The 16,420-nt window shown below is 39.7% G+C and overlaps 1 protein-coding gene across 1 annotated transcript in view; it reads left to right on the top strand.

The window, feature by feature from the left end:
* Positions 1 to 16,420, top strand: part of pdgfrb (platelet-derived growth factor receptor, beta polypeptide) — a 146,873-nt gene that overhangs the window by 117,894 nt on the left and 12,559 nt on the right. The window contains exons 17-21 of the mRNA XM_039774317.1: positions 258 to 376; positions 618 to 740; positions 5,119 to 5,230; positions 12,049 to 12,148; positions 14,727 to 14,832. Of these exons, the coding sequence (XP_039630251.1) occupies positions 258 to 376; positions 618 to 740; positions 5,119 to 5,230; positions 12,049 to 12,148; positions 14,727 to 14,832 (560 nt within the window). The remainder of the gene's footprint in view (positions 1 to 257; positions 377 to 617; positions 741 to 5,118; positions 5,231 to 12,048; positions 12,149 to 14,726; positions 14,833 to 16,420) is intronic.

Here is a 16,420-nt window from a genome sequence, read left to right as displayed (position 1 = left end):
TGACCATCACTGGTTCTTCAGTCTGCTCAATGTCAGAGCAAATCTTAAAACAGCCTGAGGGACACTGGCTTCTTAACACGTTAATTCACATCTTCCTAATTGTCTACATGATGGGATAGCCAACAAAACATCCATAATGTGTGGAATGTGACTCACTCGTTTTTAGCAAGGAAACTATGAATGACAACAGTGAGTGTCACCCAATTTGAAGCTCAATATATGACAAAGTTATCCTTTTTCTGCTTTTTTTTTTCCAGCTCCAGAAAGCGTCAACAACTCACTTGTGATTAATGAGTCCCCGGTTCTCAGCTTTACAGACTTGGTGGGATTTAGCTATCAAGTAGCCAAAGGGATGGACTTCCTGGCTTCTAAAAATGTAAGTTCAACACATTGAGGTCAAATTTCTCTCGACATGTCTATCTAATCAATTCAATTCCTAAAAACCCCTTCTAATCCTCACACTATGCCAGTATAAAGTCTGTCTGTTTGTTATGTCCAGACTCTTCAGTCACGATAGAATGTGGCATGATGGGCAAAAGAAAAAACAACAGGGATTGACATACTTTCTGTGTAAATTACAACTATGAAAGACCTTTCCGTTTTATTTCACATTTTAGTGTGTGCATCGGGATCTGGCGGCCAGAAATGTTTTAATCTGTGAAGGGAAACTGGTGAAAATATGTGATTTTGGACTTGCACGGGACATCATGCACGACTCCAACTACATCTCGAAGGGCAGTGTAAGTGATTGGTTAAAACATTTTATTACTTTTGGCATTAGTTGCAATCTATTAAAAACACTTAGAGTATGGCTATCTGATTGGTAAACTTAAATATGTATATTATAGGGTTTGTTCGTTAGTCAAAAGTGCAGCCAGGGGGAAAAATAAGGGCATACTTAGAGAAACGAAATATGTAAAGAGGTCCACAGAAGCCCCCTGAAAGTCAGATGGCATGACAGCACTACTAGAACATAACAACAAAAGAAACCTGACAAACAAGAGGAGACCATTCAGTCCATCAAGCCAATTTGTTTATCCAATAGCTGAGCTGTCCCAGTATCTCAGTTGGATTCTTAAAGGTTGTCAAGGTTTCTGCTTCAACTCCATGTCTTGGTAGTGCTTCCTGGCCTCATGGATTCAGTTTTAAATGCACTTCCCCTTAATTTCCACTGGTGTCCTTGATTATGTGATTCACCCTTACGATGAAATGCTTTGCCAATGCATTTATGGATTGTAACCCTTAAACCAGCTATAGTTGGTTCTCAATGCAATTTGCCAGCATGCCGGAGGCAAGTATATTCTGCGACATACGAGGTGTGTCTATTAAATAACGAGACTGATTAAATAACTCACCTTTATTTATATGTATTACAAATTTAATGCTTGTCCCCTTCAATATATTCCCCATTTGCACTAATACATTGCTGCAGTCTTGTTTTCCACTGGTCGAAGGCATGGAGCAAATCAATTTCAGTCAGCTGTTTTAACACATCTGCCATTTTCTTCTTTACAGCATCAACTGACTCAAAATATGTCCCTTTAAGCACTGATTTAACTTTAGGGAAAAGATAAAAGTCACACAGTGCTAAATCTGGCAAATATAGAGGATGTTCAAGGATAGTAATGTGCTTGTCGGTCAAAAACTGCTTTACAGAAGGTGTCCTGGTGAAGAATGAAACCATTTTCCCACAGTTGTGGCTGTTTTTCTCTGACTTTTTCTCCCAGCTCTTTCAGAACTTCCTTATAATAATGCTGGTTAACTGTTGTGCCTTCTGGAACCCATTCTTCCAAAATTACACCCTTGATACAGAAAAATACAATGAGCATGGCTTTGAATTTTGACTTGCTTTGAAGAGCTTTTTTCATTCTTGGACAGGGCGTTCATCATCTTTGACACTGTCACGTCCCTCGCTGAATATTTTGTGCCACTCAAACACATGCACACGAGACAGGTAGTCATTCCCATAAGCTGTAGTAAGCATTTGAAAACATTCTGTTAGTGTTTTATGCAATTTTACTAAAAATTTCAAATTGGCACATTGTTCAACTTTTAAACTTAGCATTTTAGTGAGCAGTAGTATGGTTTCATGCCAGGAAAGCACCACTGATGCACTGTTTGCTCTGAGGATGTTAATGAAGAAGTTTAGAGAAGGCCAGAAGGAGTTGCATTGCGTCTTTGAGAAGCAGTTCACAGGGTGCCTCAAGAGGAGCTGTGGTATTGTATGAGGAAGTCGGGAGTGGCAGAGAAGTATGTAAGAGTTGTACAGGATATGAACGAGGGAAGTGTGACAGTGGTGAGTTCTGTGGTAGGAGTGACGGATGCATTCAACGTGGAGGTGGGATTACATCAGGGATCGGCTCTGATCCCTTTCTGATTTGCAATGGTGATGGACAGGCTGACAGATGAGATTAGACAGGAGTCCCTGTGGACTATGATGTTTGCTGATGACATTGTGATCTGTAGCGAGAGTAGGGAGCAGGTTGAGGAGACCCTGGAGAGGGGGAGATATGCTCTAAAGAGGAAAGGAATGAAGGTCAGTAGGAACACCAAGACAGAATCCATGTGTGTAAACGAGAGGGAGGTCAGTGGAGTGGTGAGGATGCAAGGAGTAGAGTTGGCAAAGGTGGATGAGTTTAAATACTTGAGATCAACAGTACAGAGTAATAGGGATTGTGGAAGAGAAGTGAAGAAGAGAGTGCAGGCAGGGTGGAGTGGGTGGAGAAGAGCGTCAGGAGTGATTTGTGACAGATGGTTATCAGCAAGAGTTAAAGGGAAGGTCTACAGGACGGTATTGAGACCAGCTATGTTATATGGGTTGGAGATGGTAGCATTGACCAAAAAGCAGGAGGCAGAGCTGGAGGTGGCAGAGTTAAAGATGCTAAGATTTGCATTGGGTGTGATGAGGATGGATAGGATTAGAAATGAGGACATCAGATGGTCAGCTCAAGTTGGACGACTGGGAGACAAAGTCAGAGAGGCGAGATTGCGTTGGTTTGGACATGTGCAGAGGAGAGATGCTGGGTATATTGGGAGAAGGGTACTAAGGATAGAGCTGCCGGGGAAGAGGAAAAGAAGAAGGTTTATGGATGTGGTGAGAGCGGACATGCAGGTGATTGGTGTAACAGAATAAGATGCAGATGACAGAAAGATATGGTCCGCTGTGGCGACCCCTAATGGTAGCAGCCGAAAGAAGAAGAAGAAGATTTTTTCGGCACACTACAGAAAACACAACCCAACTAAATGGCGACTCACATTCAACTGAACGTCATAGAGTGTTAGCTGCTTGTCATGCAGGTTCAGACATGTTCAAGGTTACCACGTATGCAGTTATAACCAGTTCTGACTGCTTTGTTTACTAGGTGGAATCACAGTTTCATTACTTAGTAGACATTCCTCGTACATTCATTGAAAGCCACAACCAGCTAAAGTCACTTGTACATATTGTTCCAGTAGTTTTTTTTAATAGATTTCATAGTTCATTGGCAGTGTGTAAAATGATCAGTGTTGCCGTAATTGTGATGCTCTTTGCATGAACAAAATTATGTGTTCCATTAAAATCTCACTTTTTCTTGGGGAATTGTGATGTTTACTTAAAAAGCGCAATAAAAACGTTTTTGGCATCCAGAGGTGCATTAAACCCCCAAGTATGTGGCAGTTTAAGGGTTAAAGACCTCGATTAGGCCGCCATGCATTCTACTTTTCTTCAGAGTAAACATGTTCAATTGTCTGAGTCTGTCCTCGTGTCCCTGTACACAGCTACAAGTGCTGCTTGTACTAGAGAGCTACAGGCCCATAAATGATGGTTCATACCCTGTAAATATTTAAGTATGGTGCCCATTACTATGTGAAGAGTGTGAGAACAGGGCTGGGAGAGCCAGACAAACCATTAAAAAGTAACTCATTTCTTTTTTACATCCATACCGTTACTTATTTACATCATATCTCATTTCAACTATCACAAATATAAAATTACAATACAAACTAAATCTAACATTGACATGTTTAAAACTTTGAAATTATGAAAAAGTACACAAGTGGGAGGAAACCAGAGGGAACCCACGTATAAACGGAGAGAAGCAAACCCAGGTGTCCTTACTGCGAGGCAGCAGCTCTACCAGTGCGTCACCATGCTGCCCCATCACAATATATATATTCAATATTCCCCATTGAAGAACTAAACGATGACCACACTGCTTTTTGTGCTATATTCCTCTCATCTGATTGGTTACTGATCACTGATCTCATCTGATTGGTTTTGTACCATATTCCTCTCATGTGATTGGTTACTGGAGGGGTATATATACAGGTTCAAGTATGTCCTGCATTTCTATAAAGAACATAATCCCAGAGAGCAAGCGTCACCTACTGGAGACAACATAAATCCAAAACTACACAGAATGGCTTCAAAATGTTAATGTGCTTAGTTTGCTAACACAGATGGCATATGTCAATCCAATGGAGAATTTGTGGCTGGACTTGATAAAGGCTGTTAACTCGTAATTACCCTGCAGCCTGGCGGAGCTGGAGTGGTTTGGCAAACATAAATGGCACAGTGTAGATGTGCAAAGCTGTTAGAGAGAGAGAGAAACCTGAATGGACAGACTCAAGGCTGTCATAACTGCCATTAGGAAATAATGAGTTAAAGAGGGAATATTTATGAGATCAATTATTTGAAATAAATGTACACCACTTTACAGAGATCTCTTTGAACTTTGAGGTTAAAAAGTATTTTTTCTGTTGATCAGTGTCAAAAGGCCAATAAATTCATTGTAATTCATTGTTGTATAAAAATTTAAATGTGAAAATGTCCAAGAGGGTGAATATTTTTGATAGACACTGTAAAGTGAAAGCTAGAGGAAGAACAAGGATTGATCAACAGTTATCAGTACTTTTATGATCATTTTGTTCGGGTTGGTTGTACTGCTTTCCTTGCATACATGTGCAACCATGGTGTATCTGTGGTCACAGTGGTAAAGTCTCTAAGAATTTTGAAATTAGAAAAAGTAGTGCCCCCTCCATGAATATGGACAACTGCTTGGTAAAGGGTGCTCAGGAAGATCTCCCCTCATACTTACCCCATCTCGCTTGCCTAATTCTTTTTGTTTTCTTTCCTAGACCTTCCTGCCTTTGAAGTGGATGGCCCCCGAGAGCATCTTCCACAACCTGTACACCACACAGAGTGATGTCTGGTCATATGGCATCTTACTATGGGAGATCTTTACTCTTGGTAGGCACTGAGCAACACACTTTAAAATCCTACCTTGCACTTTTTACGGCTTCTTTTCATCTTTATATGCACCCTGATTGAAGGGATGGATTGTGACAAGAAGTCAACGCCAGTATGTGCAGATATTCTACACTCCAGTAGATGTACTGACATCAATAGAATTGATCTTTTACTCAGAAGCCACATTAGCGTAAACCAAATATACTGTCCATCCATCCATCCATTATCCAACCCGCCATATCCTAACACAGGGTCACGGGGGTCTGCTGGAGCCAATCCCAGCCAACGGAGGGTGCAAGGCAGGAAACAAACACCGGGCAGGGTGCCAGCCCACCACAGCCAAATACACTATCAGACGATAAATGCATTAAATGTTTTGAGCACCTCAGTGGATGCTGTACTCCTTTTATAATAAAATGAGAGAATTGTCCATAGAGAATTTCCATGTAAAATTTTGCGATAATGCAGAAAACGATTCAAGGGAAGATTTTAAAGTATGACACAATTGATTGTACTGTACAATAATATACAATCAAGTACATCTATCCATCCATCCATTATCCAACCCGCTATATCCTACCTACAGGGTCACGGGGGTCTGCTGGAGCCAATCCCAGCCAACTGAGGGTGCAAGGCAGGAAACAAACACCGGGCAGGGTGCCAACCCATCGCAGGAAGCACACACACACACACCAAGCACACACTAGGGACAATTGAGAATTGCCAATGCACCTAACCTGCATGTCTTTGGACTGGGGGAGGAAACCGGAGTACCCAAAGGAAACCCACGCAGACACGGGGAGAACAGGCAAACTCCACGCAGGGAGGACCTGGGAAGCGAACCCAGGTCCAAGTACATCTAGTTATATTATATTTATTAAGTAAAAATTTAAATGTAGAGTAAAATAAACAAGAAATTTCATGTCATTTTCTAACCTGTTTGATCCAGTGCAGGGTTGCGGGGGGTACTGCAGCCTATCCCAGCTAGCATAGGATGTAAGGAAGGAACAAACTCTGGACAGGGTGACAGACCTTTGCTTGGTCATCACAGACCTGGTGCCAATTTAGCGTCCCCAGTTCACTTACCCTTCATGTCTTCACCTGGAGGAAACGTACACAGACACAGAGAGATGCAGGGAGGACCAGGGATACAAACTCTGGTCTCCTTACTGCAAGGCTCTGAGCCATCCTCCCAATCAAATGAACAACTTAAATATATAAATTAATTTGAAATTAAACACATCTGATCAAATGAGAGGTGAACAAGCTGCATAGACAGACGGATTGGTGCACAGGGCTGACCTAATGCCTCTGTGCATGTCAACCTTTATGGATCTATTGGGTTTTTGTTTGTGATTGTTGTTTGTTCATTTCTTTCTCTTCATCATCCAGCATATGCTCTAGTACCTTTCTTCACTTAGAAATGTCTTTGAGTGTGCATGTGTCAAATTAATTCAAATCAAACTTAATTTGTCACATATACATTATTTATGCTTAGATGCTCAATTCCAATGACCGTGCCTTTAAGAAGAATATAAAATGACATTTTAAAATTTACCAGTCGATCTACGCTCCTACCCTCACCTATGGTCATGAGCTATGGGTAGTGACCGAAAGAACGAGATTGCGAATACAAGCGGCTGAAATGAGTTTCCACCGCAGGGTGTCTGGGCTTTCCCTTAAAGATCGGGTGAGAAGTTTAGTCATCCGGGAGGGACTCAGAGTAGAGCCGCTGCTCCTCCGCATCGAGAGGAGTCAGATGAGGTGGCTCGGGCATCTGATCAGGATGCCTCCTGGACGCCTCCCTGGTGAGGTGTTCCGGGCACGTCCAACCGGGAGGAGGCCCCGGGGAAGACCCAGGACACGCTGGAGGGACTATGTCTCCAGGCTGGCCTGGGAATGCCTTGGGATTCTCCTGGAAGAGCTGGAAGAAGTGGCCGGGGAGAGGGAAGTCTGGGCCTCTCTGCTTAAGCTGCTACCCCCGTGACCCGACCTCGGATAAGCGGAAGAGGATGGATGGATGGATGGATAAAATGACAATAACAATAAGACATAACTTCATAAAAATTCAAACATCATTCGTAGAATTATAAATGTGTGATAAATTATAATGAAACGAAAATTTTAATAACATAAATAATATAACGTAAGAGTTAAAAAAATATATCATGTAATTTTAGACACTTCTCTTATTCAACATGTGGAAGGACTGTGCATATGTGTTTGCATGCATGTACTGTATTTTTGAATATATTATGAATTTCAAAAACTACTCGTGCAAAACTGTGCAAATCAAAAGGCCTAGTCACATGGCTAAATGGAACAGACTGTAAAAATCCCGCTTAATTTAACAATTATTGTAGGACATAGGTCAAACTCCTTTTGAAGAATACAAAGATAAGTACTTGACCAAATGTAATAAGCATGAAGCCTACAACAGGATAAACACAATGAAACTTGTTTCAAGAAAATAGGTCAGTTCTAATCAGAGTTTATCATTGTACAAAGTTCTCAGTGTTAAGAGTGGATATCCGTAGAACCACTTGTTCTAAATTGTCTTGTCTTTTTTGGGGTGTGAGTCATCCATGTGCTCCACACAAAGTAAGAAAATGCAGAATTTTCTGATACAAATCTTAATTTAAGACTTCAAAACAGGCAGATACACATACTGACATGCTAAATCAGTCTTTTTGTGACATTTTCAACACCATAAAATTAGAATTTCAACTTAACTTGATAACAAAAAGTTTTGCCCCCATCACCAAACTTCCATTTACATTGAAGCGATAAAAATATCCGAATCATTCTGTGTATTAATTATTCCCTTAACATCAGAATAAAGCATCGCCAAGTGAGACAAAACCTGTCTGTATGGTGTAAGCAGTACAAACACTCCAGTCAGTGCAGGACACACACACACAGTAAAGAAGAAAGAAGAGAGGGAGAGTGACGAAAATAATAATGTGTTCATTATAACTTGTTTAGGATTCTCTTTGCCATTGTCATTCATATTGAACAAACCTGACACTTGTGATTTAGTCTGACTCTGTTTTGCACCTTTCTTGCGGCTAATGCTTGCGCATTTCCCATACCTACCACTTGCTAGTTGCTTGCCAATCACGATTAATGTGGGTGTTTTCTATGATAAAGATAGTTTGAGAGAGATTAATCTTCCCAAATATCTGTAATAAAAGTCGTGGTTATCACTTCATACCCCCAGAATTGTAAGTGCCAACATAATGATAAGCTCCTAAGCCATAACATGTGGCAATAATATGAAATCAAGGTTAAAGCTACTTAAGATTACAAAATGTCCTTAAATGTTGAGAAGTTGTGTCTCTCTGACCAAACATTGAACTTTGTAAGCTGGAATGTCAAAGGTCTTAATTTTGATTTAAAAAAAAAAAGTTTTCTCTCGCCTGCCAGGCTGAAATGCTAAGATAGCATTTTTACAGGAGACATAGCAAGTGATTTGATCAGGCAAATTTTTCACTCCAGTTGTACAAAGAAAATCAGATACGAGGGAATCTTAATACATAAAACAATCTTATTTGTAGCTTCAGGCATAGTATCTGATTCTGAAAGACGCTATGTCATAGTGATGGGTAATTTATGATGAGGACACTGGAGGCATATTTTAAAGCCAGTTCTAAATATAATTCAGCTAAACTATACACAGATACAATCAATATGTGAAACACATTTTAAAACAGTTGTCACATTACACAACTTCTAGTTCAAGGATATGTCAAACCTGATAACTGAGTTGCTGTTCTCATCATTTCAGTAAGTCAATTTATATGTCTAAAAATCACAAGGGATGTCAACATATCTGGCTGCGTGTGTGACACCTTTCTAGTCCACTTTCACACTTTTTAAAATAATTTTCAAATCCAAAGTAATCTTGATTTATATGTATGCACTTAATGTGGATGGCAGAGACTTTATCTAAAACTTTCTTTATCGAAAATAATTTATTGCCCACTACCAAATTTTGCCACTACGATGCTATTGTTATCTCTGATCATGTCCCTCTGATCTTGAAGTACAATACAATACAGTACAGTTTATTTTTGTATAGCCCAAAATCACACAGGAAGTGCCACAATGGGCTTTAACAGGCCCTGCCTTTTGACAGCCCCCCAGCCTTGACTCTCTGAGAAGACAAGGAAAAACTCCCAATAAAAACCTTGTAGGGAAAAATGGAAGAAACCTCGGGAAAGGCAGTGCAAAGAGAGACCCCTTTCCAGGTAGGTTGGGCGTGCAGTGGGTGTCAAAAGTAGGGGGTCAATACAATGCAATACACAGAACAGAACAATGCCTTAATACAGCATAATAATAAAAATTTTAGAAGTACGGTTTAACAGTAGATGATATGACATAATTAGGTTTGGATATTTTTAGAGTCCTGGAGACCTCATCCATCTAGCTGCCTCCCCATTTGGCCATGCCACGGCTGAAGTCTGAATCACTATGCCGTACACATTCATTTTGTAGCTGGAATAGAAAAATGATACTCTTTATTGTGTATTTATTAAGGATCTACATTAACGACTTTGATTGTACTCACAAATCTCCCACTTAACATAATTCTGAGGTGCCACCAGCGGCAAATAAAAAGTTTGGGCAAGAAATATAATCATGTTTTCTATAAGGGTTAGAATTAGAGTAGGGGATGTGAGCCACGGCTATAAGGTTAGGATTAGGGTTAGGGTTAATTCATCAATTAATTGTGAATTCATAAGTATATATTTTATTTTTATGTTAGTAAGAATTACTTATGAACGCTTTGAAAAAAGTTTTTTTTTTTTGTCCAGTGCCTCCAGAGTCACCTGTAAGAGAAATCCCCCACATATGATATACCTGTCATTCTGTCTTGATGTCTAGTTATGTAAGCTTTTTTATGTCATTCAAGCACGGTATCAGTTTTCTTTTTTTTCTGTGTGGTATATCTTTTGACTCACTGGTATAAGAAAACTCAGCACATATGATAAGCCACTTTATCAATCTTGATGTCTAGTTATGTAAGATATCAAGCTTTTTGGTGTTCATCTATGTTTTTGGCTTTCTAGACCTGAAATACACTAATTTTTAGGCCATATGTTATGCAGGAAATTAGACTCTTATGATTAAGAGTCTGCTGTGGGCTGGCGCCCTGCCTGGGGTTTGTTTTCTGCCTTGTCCCCTGTGCTGGCTGGGATTGGCTTCAGCAGATCCCCGTGACCCTTTAGTTAGGATATAGTGGATTGGATAATGGATGGATGATAAACTGTGAACTAATAGGTGTCTTCTGCAAAATGATCAGAAGGACTTGAAGTTGTGCAGGCCACATCAACCAACCCCAGAGGTTTACCCCGCAGAGGGATACCAGGAGTCAAAGTTATTTCTTTTCACAAAACTTTAAAAAAATAAGGATCCATAATATAGGCATGTGGAGCATCATTTCATGCTATTTTGTGGTTGCTGATCATGAATATAATAATATTTTTAACATTTGCTTCTTTACTGGTGGTCTTAGCTCTGTAAAATCCACTTTCAGAAGGTTAAAAATGATAAATTTCAAACATTGCCATTTAGGGAATCATTTTAGACAATTACAAGGTAGGTGACTATGAATATGATGTTATTTTTAATGTTTTAATCATCACCAGGGATGTAGCATCCTATGGACCACTATCAGAGGCTGAAAAATGACCCAATTCTATTACAAATGAGAATATTTAAACTTTAAACATTTAAATTGAAGCACACCTTTTAATTTTTCAAACATCTGATGCAACTATTCGTGTTTATTATGTGCATCTACCTCATGAATTAAATCATTACATTTCTTATGGACACCCCAAATTAAGGTGGCTTACACTAATTCAGACTTTTTTAATATTACTTTTTAAATCCAAATGGGTATCATTGATGGATATGCCTAGCAGTCTGACAGGGCAGACACAGCCAATTGTGGCCCATCCAGAATGATGAATCTGTGTTAAATTAACCTTTGAAAGTGAATACAGTATATGGAGTAGAAATAAGACAACAAAAAGATCATAAATTGTATAATTGATGAAAAAACAAAGAGTATAAACAGCACAAGGTTTTGCAGAGTGACTTCACAGATGTGAGTCTTCAACCAGCTGTATCCAGACGGTTATGAGGCAGAGCAAGCAGAAGGAGCAGGTCCAGGAAGTCAGAAAGTGATGTTAGAGGCCTTCAACTGTCAATCTTCTGCTCTGCAAATAAAGGAAAAGGAGATACAGTTAGAATCTACCACTGCCTGACTTGGAGTAGAAATTACCATCAGATGAGCCCTAAAGTTGTCTCCTAAACACATTTGTCTGACAATGGAGAGTGTTTTTATGGTAGAGTCTAAGAATTAAATCAGCACTGCTAATTTTTGCTGTGTGGATAAAGTAAATGAACAGGACAAGTTTAAGGTGTCCCATCCACACCCCACCACATTGGCAAACCCTCTAGAAAGTAGAAGAAAAAAGAAAATGTTCTGTGGTAGCTTATTGGAAGAGATCTTTAAAATGGACATGGAGGTTAGTCCAGCACACCATAATATTAAGTAAAGCCCCGGTAGAGCTGGGAAACATTTTAAAATTTACTAAGGTGATTTACCCAGGTAACTATACAAAGCAGTGAGGTGTCATTTTGTGAAGGAGCTAACCATACATCTGTTCTCTAACCTGTTTTTGTAGACTGGGTCACAGGAAGCCAATGCTTATCCTGGCAGCACTGGCGGGTATGACAGAAGGAGCTGTGAATAAGACTCCAGCCTAACAGCCTTTGTAAGCAGTCATGTTTTCCTCTTACTACAGGTGGGACCCCTTATCCTAATCTTCCAATGAACGAGTTGTTTTACACTGCCCTCAAGAGAGGCTACAGAATGTGCAAACCCACCCACGCAACAGATGAAATGTAAGTCCCGCTTCCTGGCTCTTATTTATTTTTTTATTTGTGCCCTATTAAATTTGTGTTTAATAAACTTTGATTCATTTCTCCTGTTAGTTAAGAAGAATACTGACATTTTTGTCTTCCATACCCAACACCTTGCGATAATATTCCTCCCACACGGTGTTTGTCCTGTTTTGTCACATTACTACCTAGAATTACTGTAAAATGGATTTTTTAGAGACAACAACAACAGCAACATTTATTTATATAGCACATTTTCATACAAACCGTAGCTCAAAGTGCTTTACATAATAAAGAATAGAAAAATAAAAGACACAGTAAGAAAATAAAATAAGTCAACATTAATTAACATAGAATAAGAGTAAGGTTCAATGGCCAGGGACAGAAAAAACAAAAAAAACTCCAGAGGGCTGGAGAAAAAATAAAATCTGTAGGGATTCCAGACCATGAGACCGCTCAGTCCCCTCTGGGCATTCTACCTGACATAAATGAAACAGTCCTCTTTGGATTTAGGGCTTGATGGTTCTGCCTTTTAATCCATCCATCATTGTTGGAGCATCATGATGCTTTGAGTAGGTGGTGGAGGCGCAGGCCACCACCACAAAGAAACTGGAAAAAGAAACAGAAGAGAGATTAGGGGTCAGTACGGAGTTTAGAGCCACCATGAATAGTTATTATGAGGAAATTGAACATATAGAGTATCTGGATTAAGTTAAATTAAGTTAAATTGAAGTTATGAGAAGGCCATGTTAAAGTAATATGTTTTCAGCAGTGTTTTAAAGTGCTCTACTGTATCAGCCTGGCGAATTCCTATTGGCAGGCTATTCCAGATTTTAGGTGCATAGCAGCAGAAGGCCGCCTCACCACTTCTTTTAAGTTTTGTTCTTGGAATTCTAAGGAGACACTCATTTGAGGATCTGAGGTTACGATTTGGAATATAAGGTGTCAGACATTCCGATATATAAGATGGGGCGAGATTATTTAAGGCTTTATAAACCATAAGCAGAATTTTAAAGTCAATCCTGAATGACACAGGTAACCAGTGTAGTGACATCAAAACTGGAGAAATGTGTTCGGATTTTCTTTTCCTAGTTAGGATTCTAGCAGCTGCATTCTGCACTCGTTGCAAACGATTTATGTCTTTTTTGGGTAGTCCTGAGAGGAGTGCGTTACAGTAATCTAGTCGACTGAAAACAAACGCGTGAATTAATTTCTCAGCATCTTTCAGTGATATAAGAGGTCTAACTTTACTTATGTTTCTTAAGTGAAAAAATGCTGTCCTAGTGGTCTGATTAATATGCGATTTAAAATTCAGATTACAGTCAACAATTACCCCTAAGATTTTTACCTCCGTCTTAACTTTTAATCCTAATTTATTCAGTTTATTTCTAATAGCCTCATTGTATCCATTATTGCTAATCACAAAGATTTCAGTTTTCTCTTTATTTAGCTTGAGAAAATTACTATTCATCCATTCTGAGATACAAGTCAGACATTGTGTTAGTGAATCAATAGAATCAGGGTCATCAGGTGCTATTGATAAGTACAGCTGTGTGTCATCAGCATAGCTGTGGTAACTCACGTTGTGCCCTGAGATAATCTGACCTAACGGAAGCATGTAGATTGAGAATAACAGCGGACCCAGGATAGAGCCTTGTGGAACACCATATCGGATATCAGGGGTCTTCGAGTTGTAATTCCCACAACTGACAAAAATTTTTCTCCCTGTCAGGTAGGATTCAAACCAATTTAAGACACTGCCAGAGAGGCCCACCCATTGACTAAGGCAATTTCTAAGAAATTAGAGGATTAGCAATATTTTATTTACACAAGATGTATAACACTTAAAGATGGAAAATATTTTCATTCTGATGCAAACAATAATTAAGACAAAAAAACAGAAATCCTGAGTGTGCATAGGTATTCAACCAACCAATAGTCAAAACTTTGTAGAGCCACCTTTCACTGTAATTCAGATGCAAGTCTCCTGGAGAATGTCTCTATTAGCTTAGCACATCTTGCCACTGGGATTTTCGCCCATTTTTCAAGGCCAAACTGCTCAAACTCCTTCAAGATGAACGGGTTGCATTGGTGTCCAGCCATCTTCAAGTCATGCCACAGATTCTCAGTTGGATTGAGGTCTGGGCTTTGACGAAATCAGTCTAGGACATTTCAGTGCTTCCCTTTAAACAACTCTAGTGTAGCTTTACCAGTATGTTTAGGGTCATTTGTTGTCCCGCTGTGAAGTGAATCTTCATCTCAGTCTCAAGTCTCTGGCAGAGTGGAACTGGTTTTCCCCATGAATTGTCCTGTATTTAGTGCCATCCATCTTCCCTGCAATCCTAACCTGAAATCCTGTTCCTGTCTTCCCTCCACCATGTTTCACTGTGAAAAATTAAGGGCACGCTTTACAAGTGAGCTATGAATCCTGATTTCCACTGCCAAAGTGCAGTGGCAAGGACCTTGGAGATGACAAGATATTTTAATTAGAGGACTTCTTACTCTAAAGTGTGATCATTTGATAGTTTTTTTTCTTCTTCTTGAAGAAAACTTGAGAGTTTTTTTCTTCTTCTTTTTTCAGCTATGAAATTATGCAAAAGTGCTGGGATGAAAAGTTTGAGAAAAGACCAGAATTTGCAAGCCTGGTTCACTCTGTTGGGAAGATGTTAGCCGAGTCTTATAAGAAGGTGAGTTTTTGATTTATTGTTATAACTGATAAACAACTTTCTGCTCCTATTTTAGACACATCTTAAGTATAAGTTTACCATGCCAAGGGGTTTATTGAGAAGTGCTGATAAATATTGTATGTAGCATCTTAAAGCAGATTTTGCAAACTGCCAAAGGGCAGGGAGGTCAGCCAAGGGATTCCATGTCCTTAATTTTTGAGTAGTTTGTGCCTTGATTAGCGCTGCATCATTTTACAATGACCAAATTATTTAAAAAGATACCAATTAAAGTTATAATGATCCTGGTGAAAAATAAAAATACCATTTGTGACCACTAGGGAACATTATAGCACCCCAAACCTCAGACACAACAACCATAACACAAATTCTAGTACAATAAGGTTTATTTCCACAAATTCCTTACAAAAATCTTAGACAGTGGTATAGACACAACACTATTCTTTTCTTTTTCTCTCTCCTTCCACTCCTCCAGGTGAGCTTTGTTCTCCTTCCACCTGACTCCGACTCTCCTGGATGTGGTCAAGTAGCCTCTTTTATCTTGGACACAAATGGGAGCTCCACAAAGTAGGGATCATTAATACCAGAATCCCCCCATAGAGACTAACAGGGTTGTCCCACAGGACTACAGTTCCCAGCATGCCCTGCAGGTGTCCGTGTGGGAATCCTGACCCAGGGATTTTGCCGTTTAGTGTATCAGGGGAGACTGTAGCCCTAACAGGTTATCTCCTCCTGTCCTTCTGTCACACTAGCATCTCCGCCAGGTATTATTCTTCAGTCCAACCCCACCAGGATGCCAGCATATCTATTCCTGCATTGAGATCTTCTGACATCTTCCTGGCTAAGGACTAAGGAAGTAAATGCCCTGCTGCTTTGATCATTTCCCATCTGGGCCTCCCAGCCAGGTGAGGAAAGGGAATCCACATGTCATCCCTTACACAAGTTAATCAACTACTCTGTTCGAGATAAAGAAACAACAAATGAGCCTCCCCAAGGCATCAGCCATTTTGTAAATTAGTGGAGAACACTCAGTTTCACTGGTTTTTAACTTTACAATGGCTAGGCTGACCTTGTTTCCTATCCAGGGTTTCCTTACTTTCACAATTTATAATATTAATTTGTAATCTCCAGCCTCACTGGACTCTGAAGGTGGGGTGTGACAAGAAAAGGCTTTTGGTAAAGTGAGGATAAATTTATACAAAAGCAAAGCGATGGACTCAGTCTGTTAGCCAGAGTAGGTTTGGAAGGCTTCCTGCTGGCTGGGTGTCCACTTATGCCATAAAGAGACTAGACGTAATAAATTAAAATACCTCATGGAAAAAAAAAAGAAATAGAAAAAATCTGTAGTCACACTCTAAAACACACATACCTCTGATCTCTCTCTCAAAAACATCAAATGTTACTCCTTAACAGTCTGTAGATGATAATTTCTATTTAACAAACAGGTTTCGGTAGCTAAGTGGAGGCAAGGTAGGCTTCAACACATGGCGAGAGGTAGACCAACTCGAATGGAGGCTGGCGCATGAGCGAGGATGGCCCTGCCCACTGCATCGCTTTCGGATTCCCGGAAATAAATTGGTACCACAAGTGA

Source organism: Polypterus senegalus, chromosome 13 (assembly GCF_016835505.1).
Source record: "Polypterus senegalus isolate Bchr_013 chromosome 13, ASM1683550v1, whole genome shotgun sequence".
Taxonomy (NCBI): Eukaryota; Metazoa; Chordata; class Cladistia; order Polypteriformes; family Polypteridae; genus Polypterus; species Polypterus senegalus.
The sequence above is the reverse complement of the archived record's forward strand: the minus strand, read 5'-3'. Positions and strand labels throughout refer to the sequence as shown.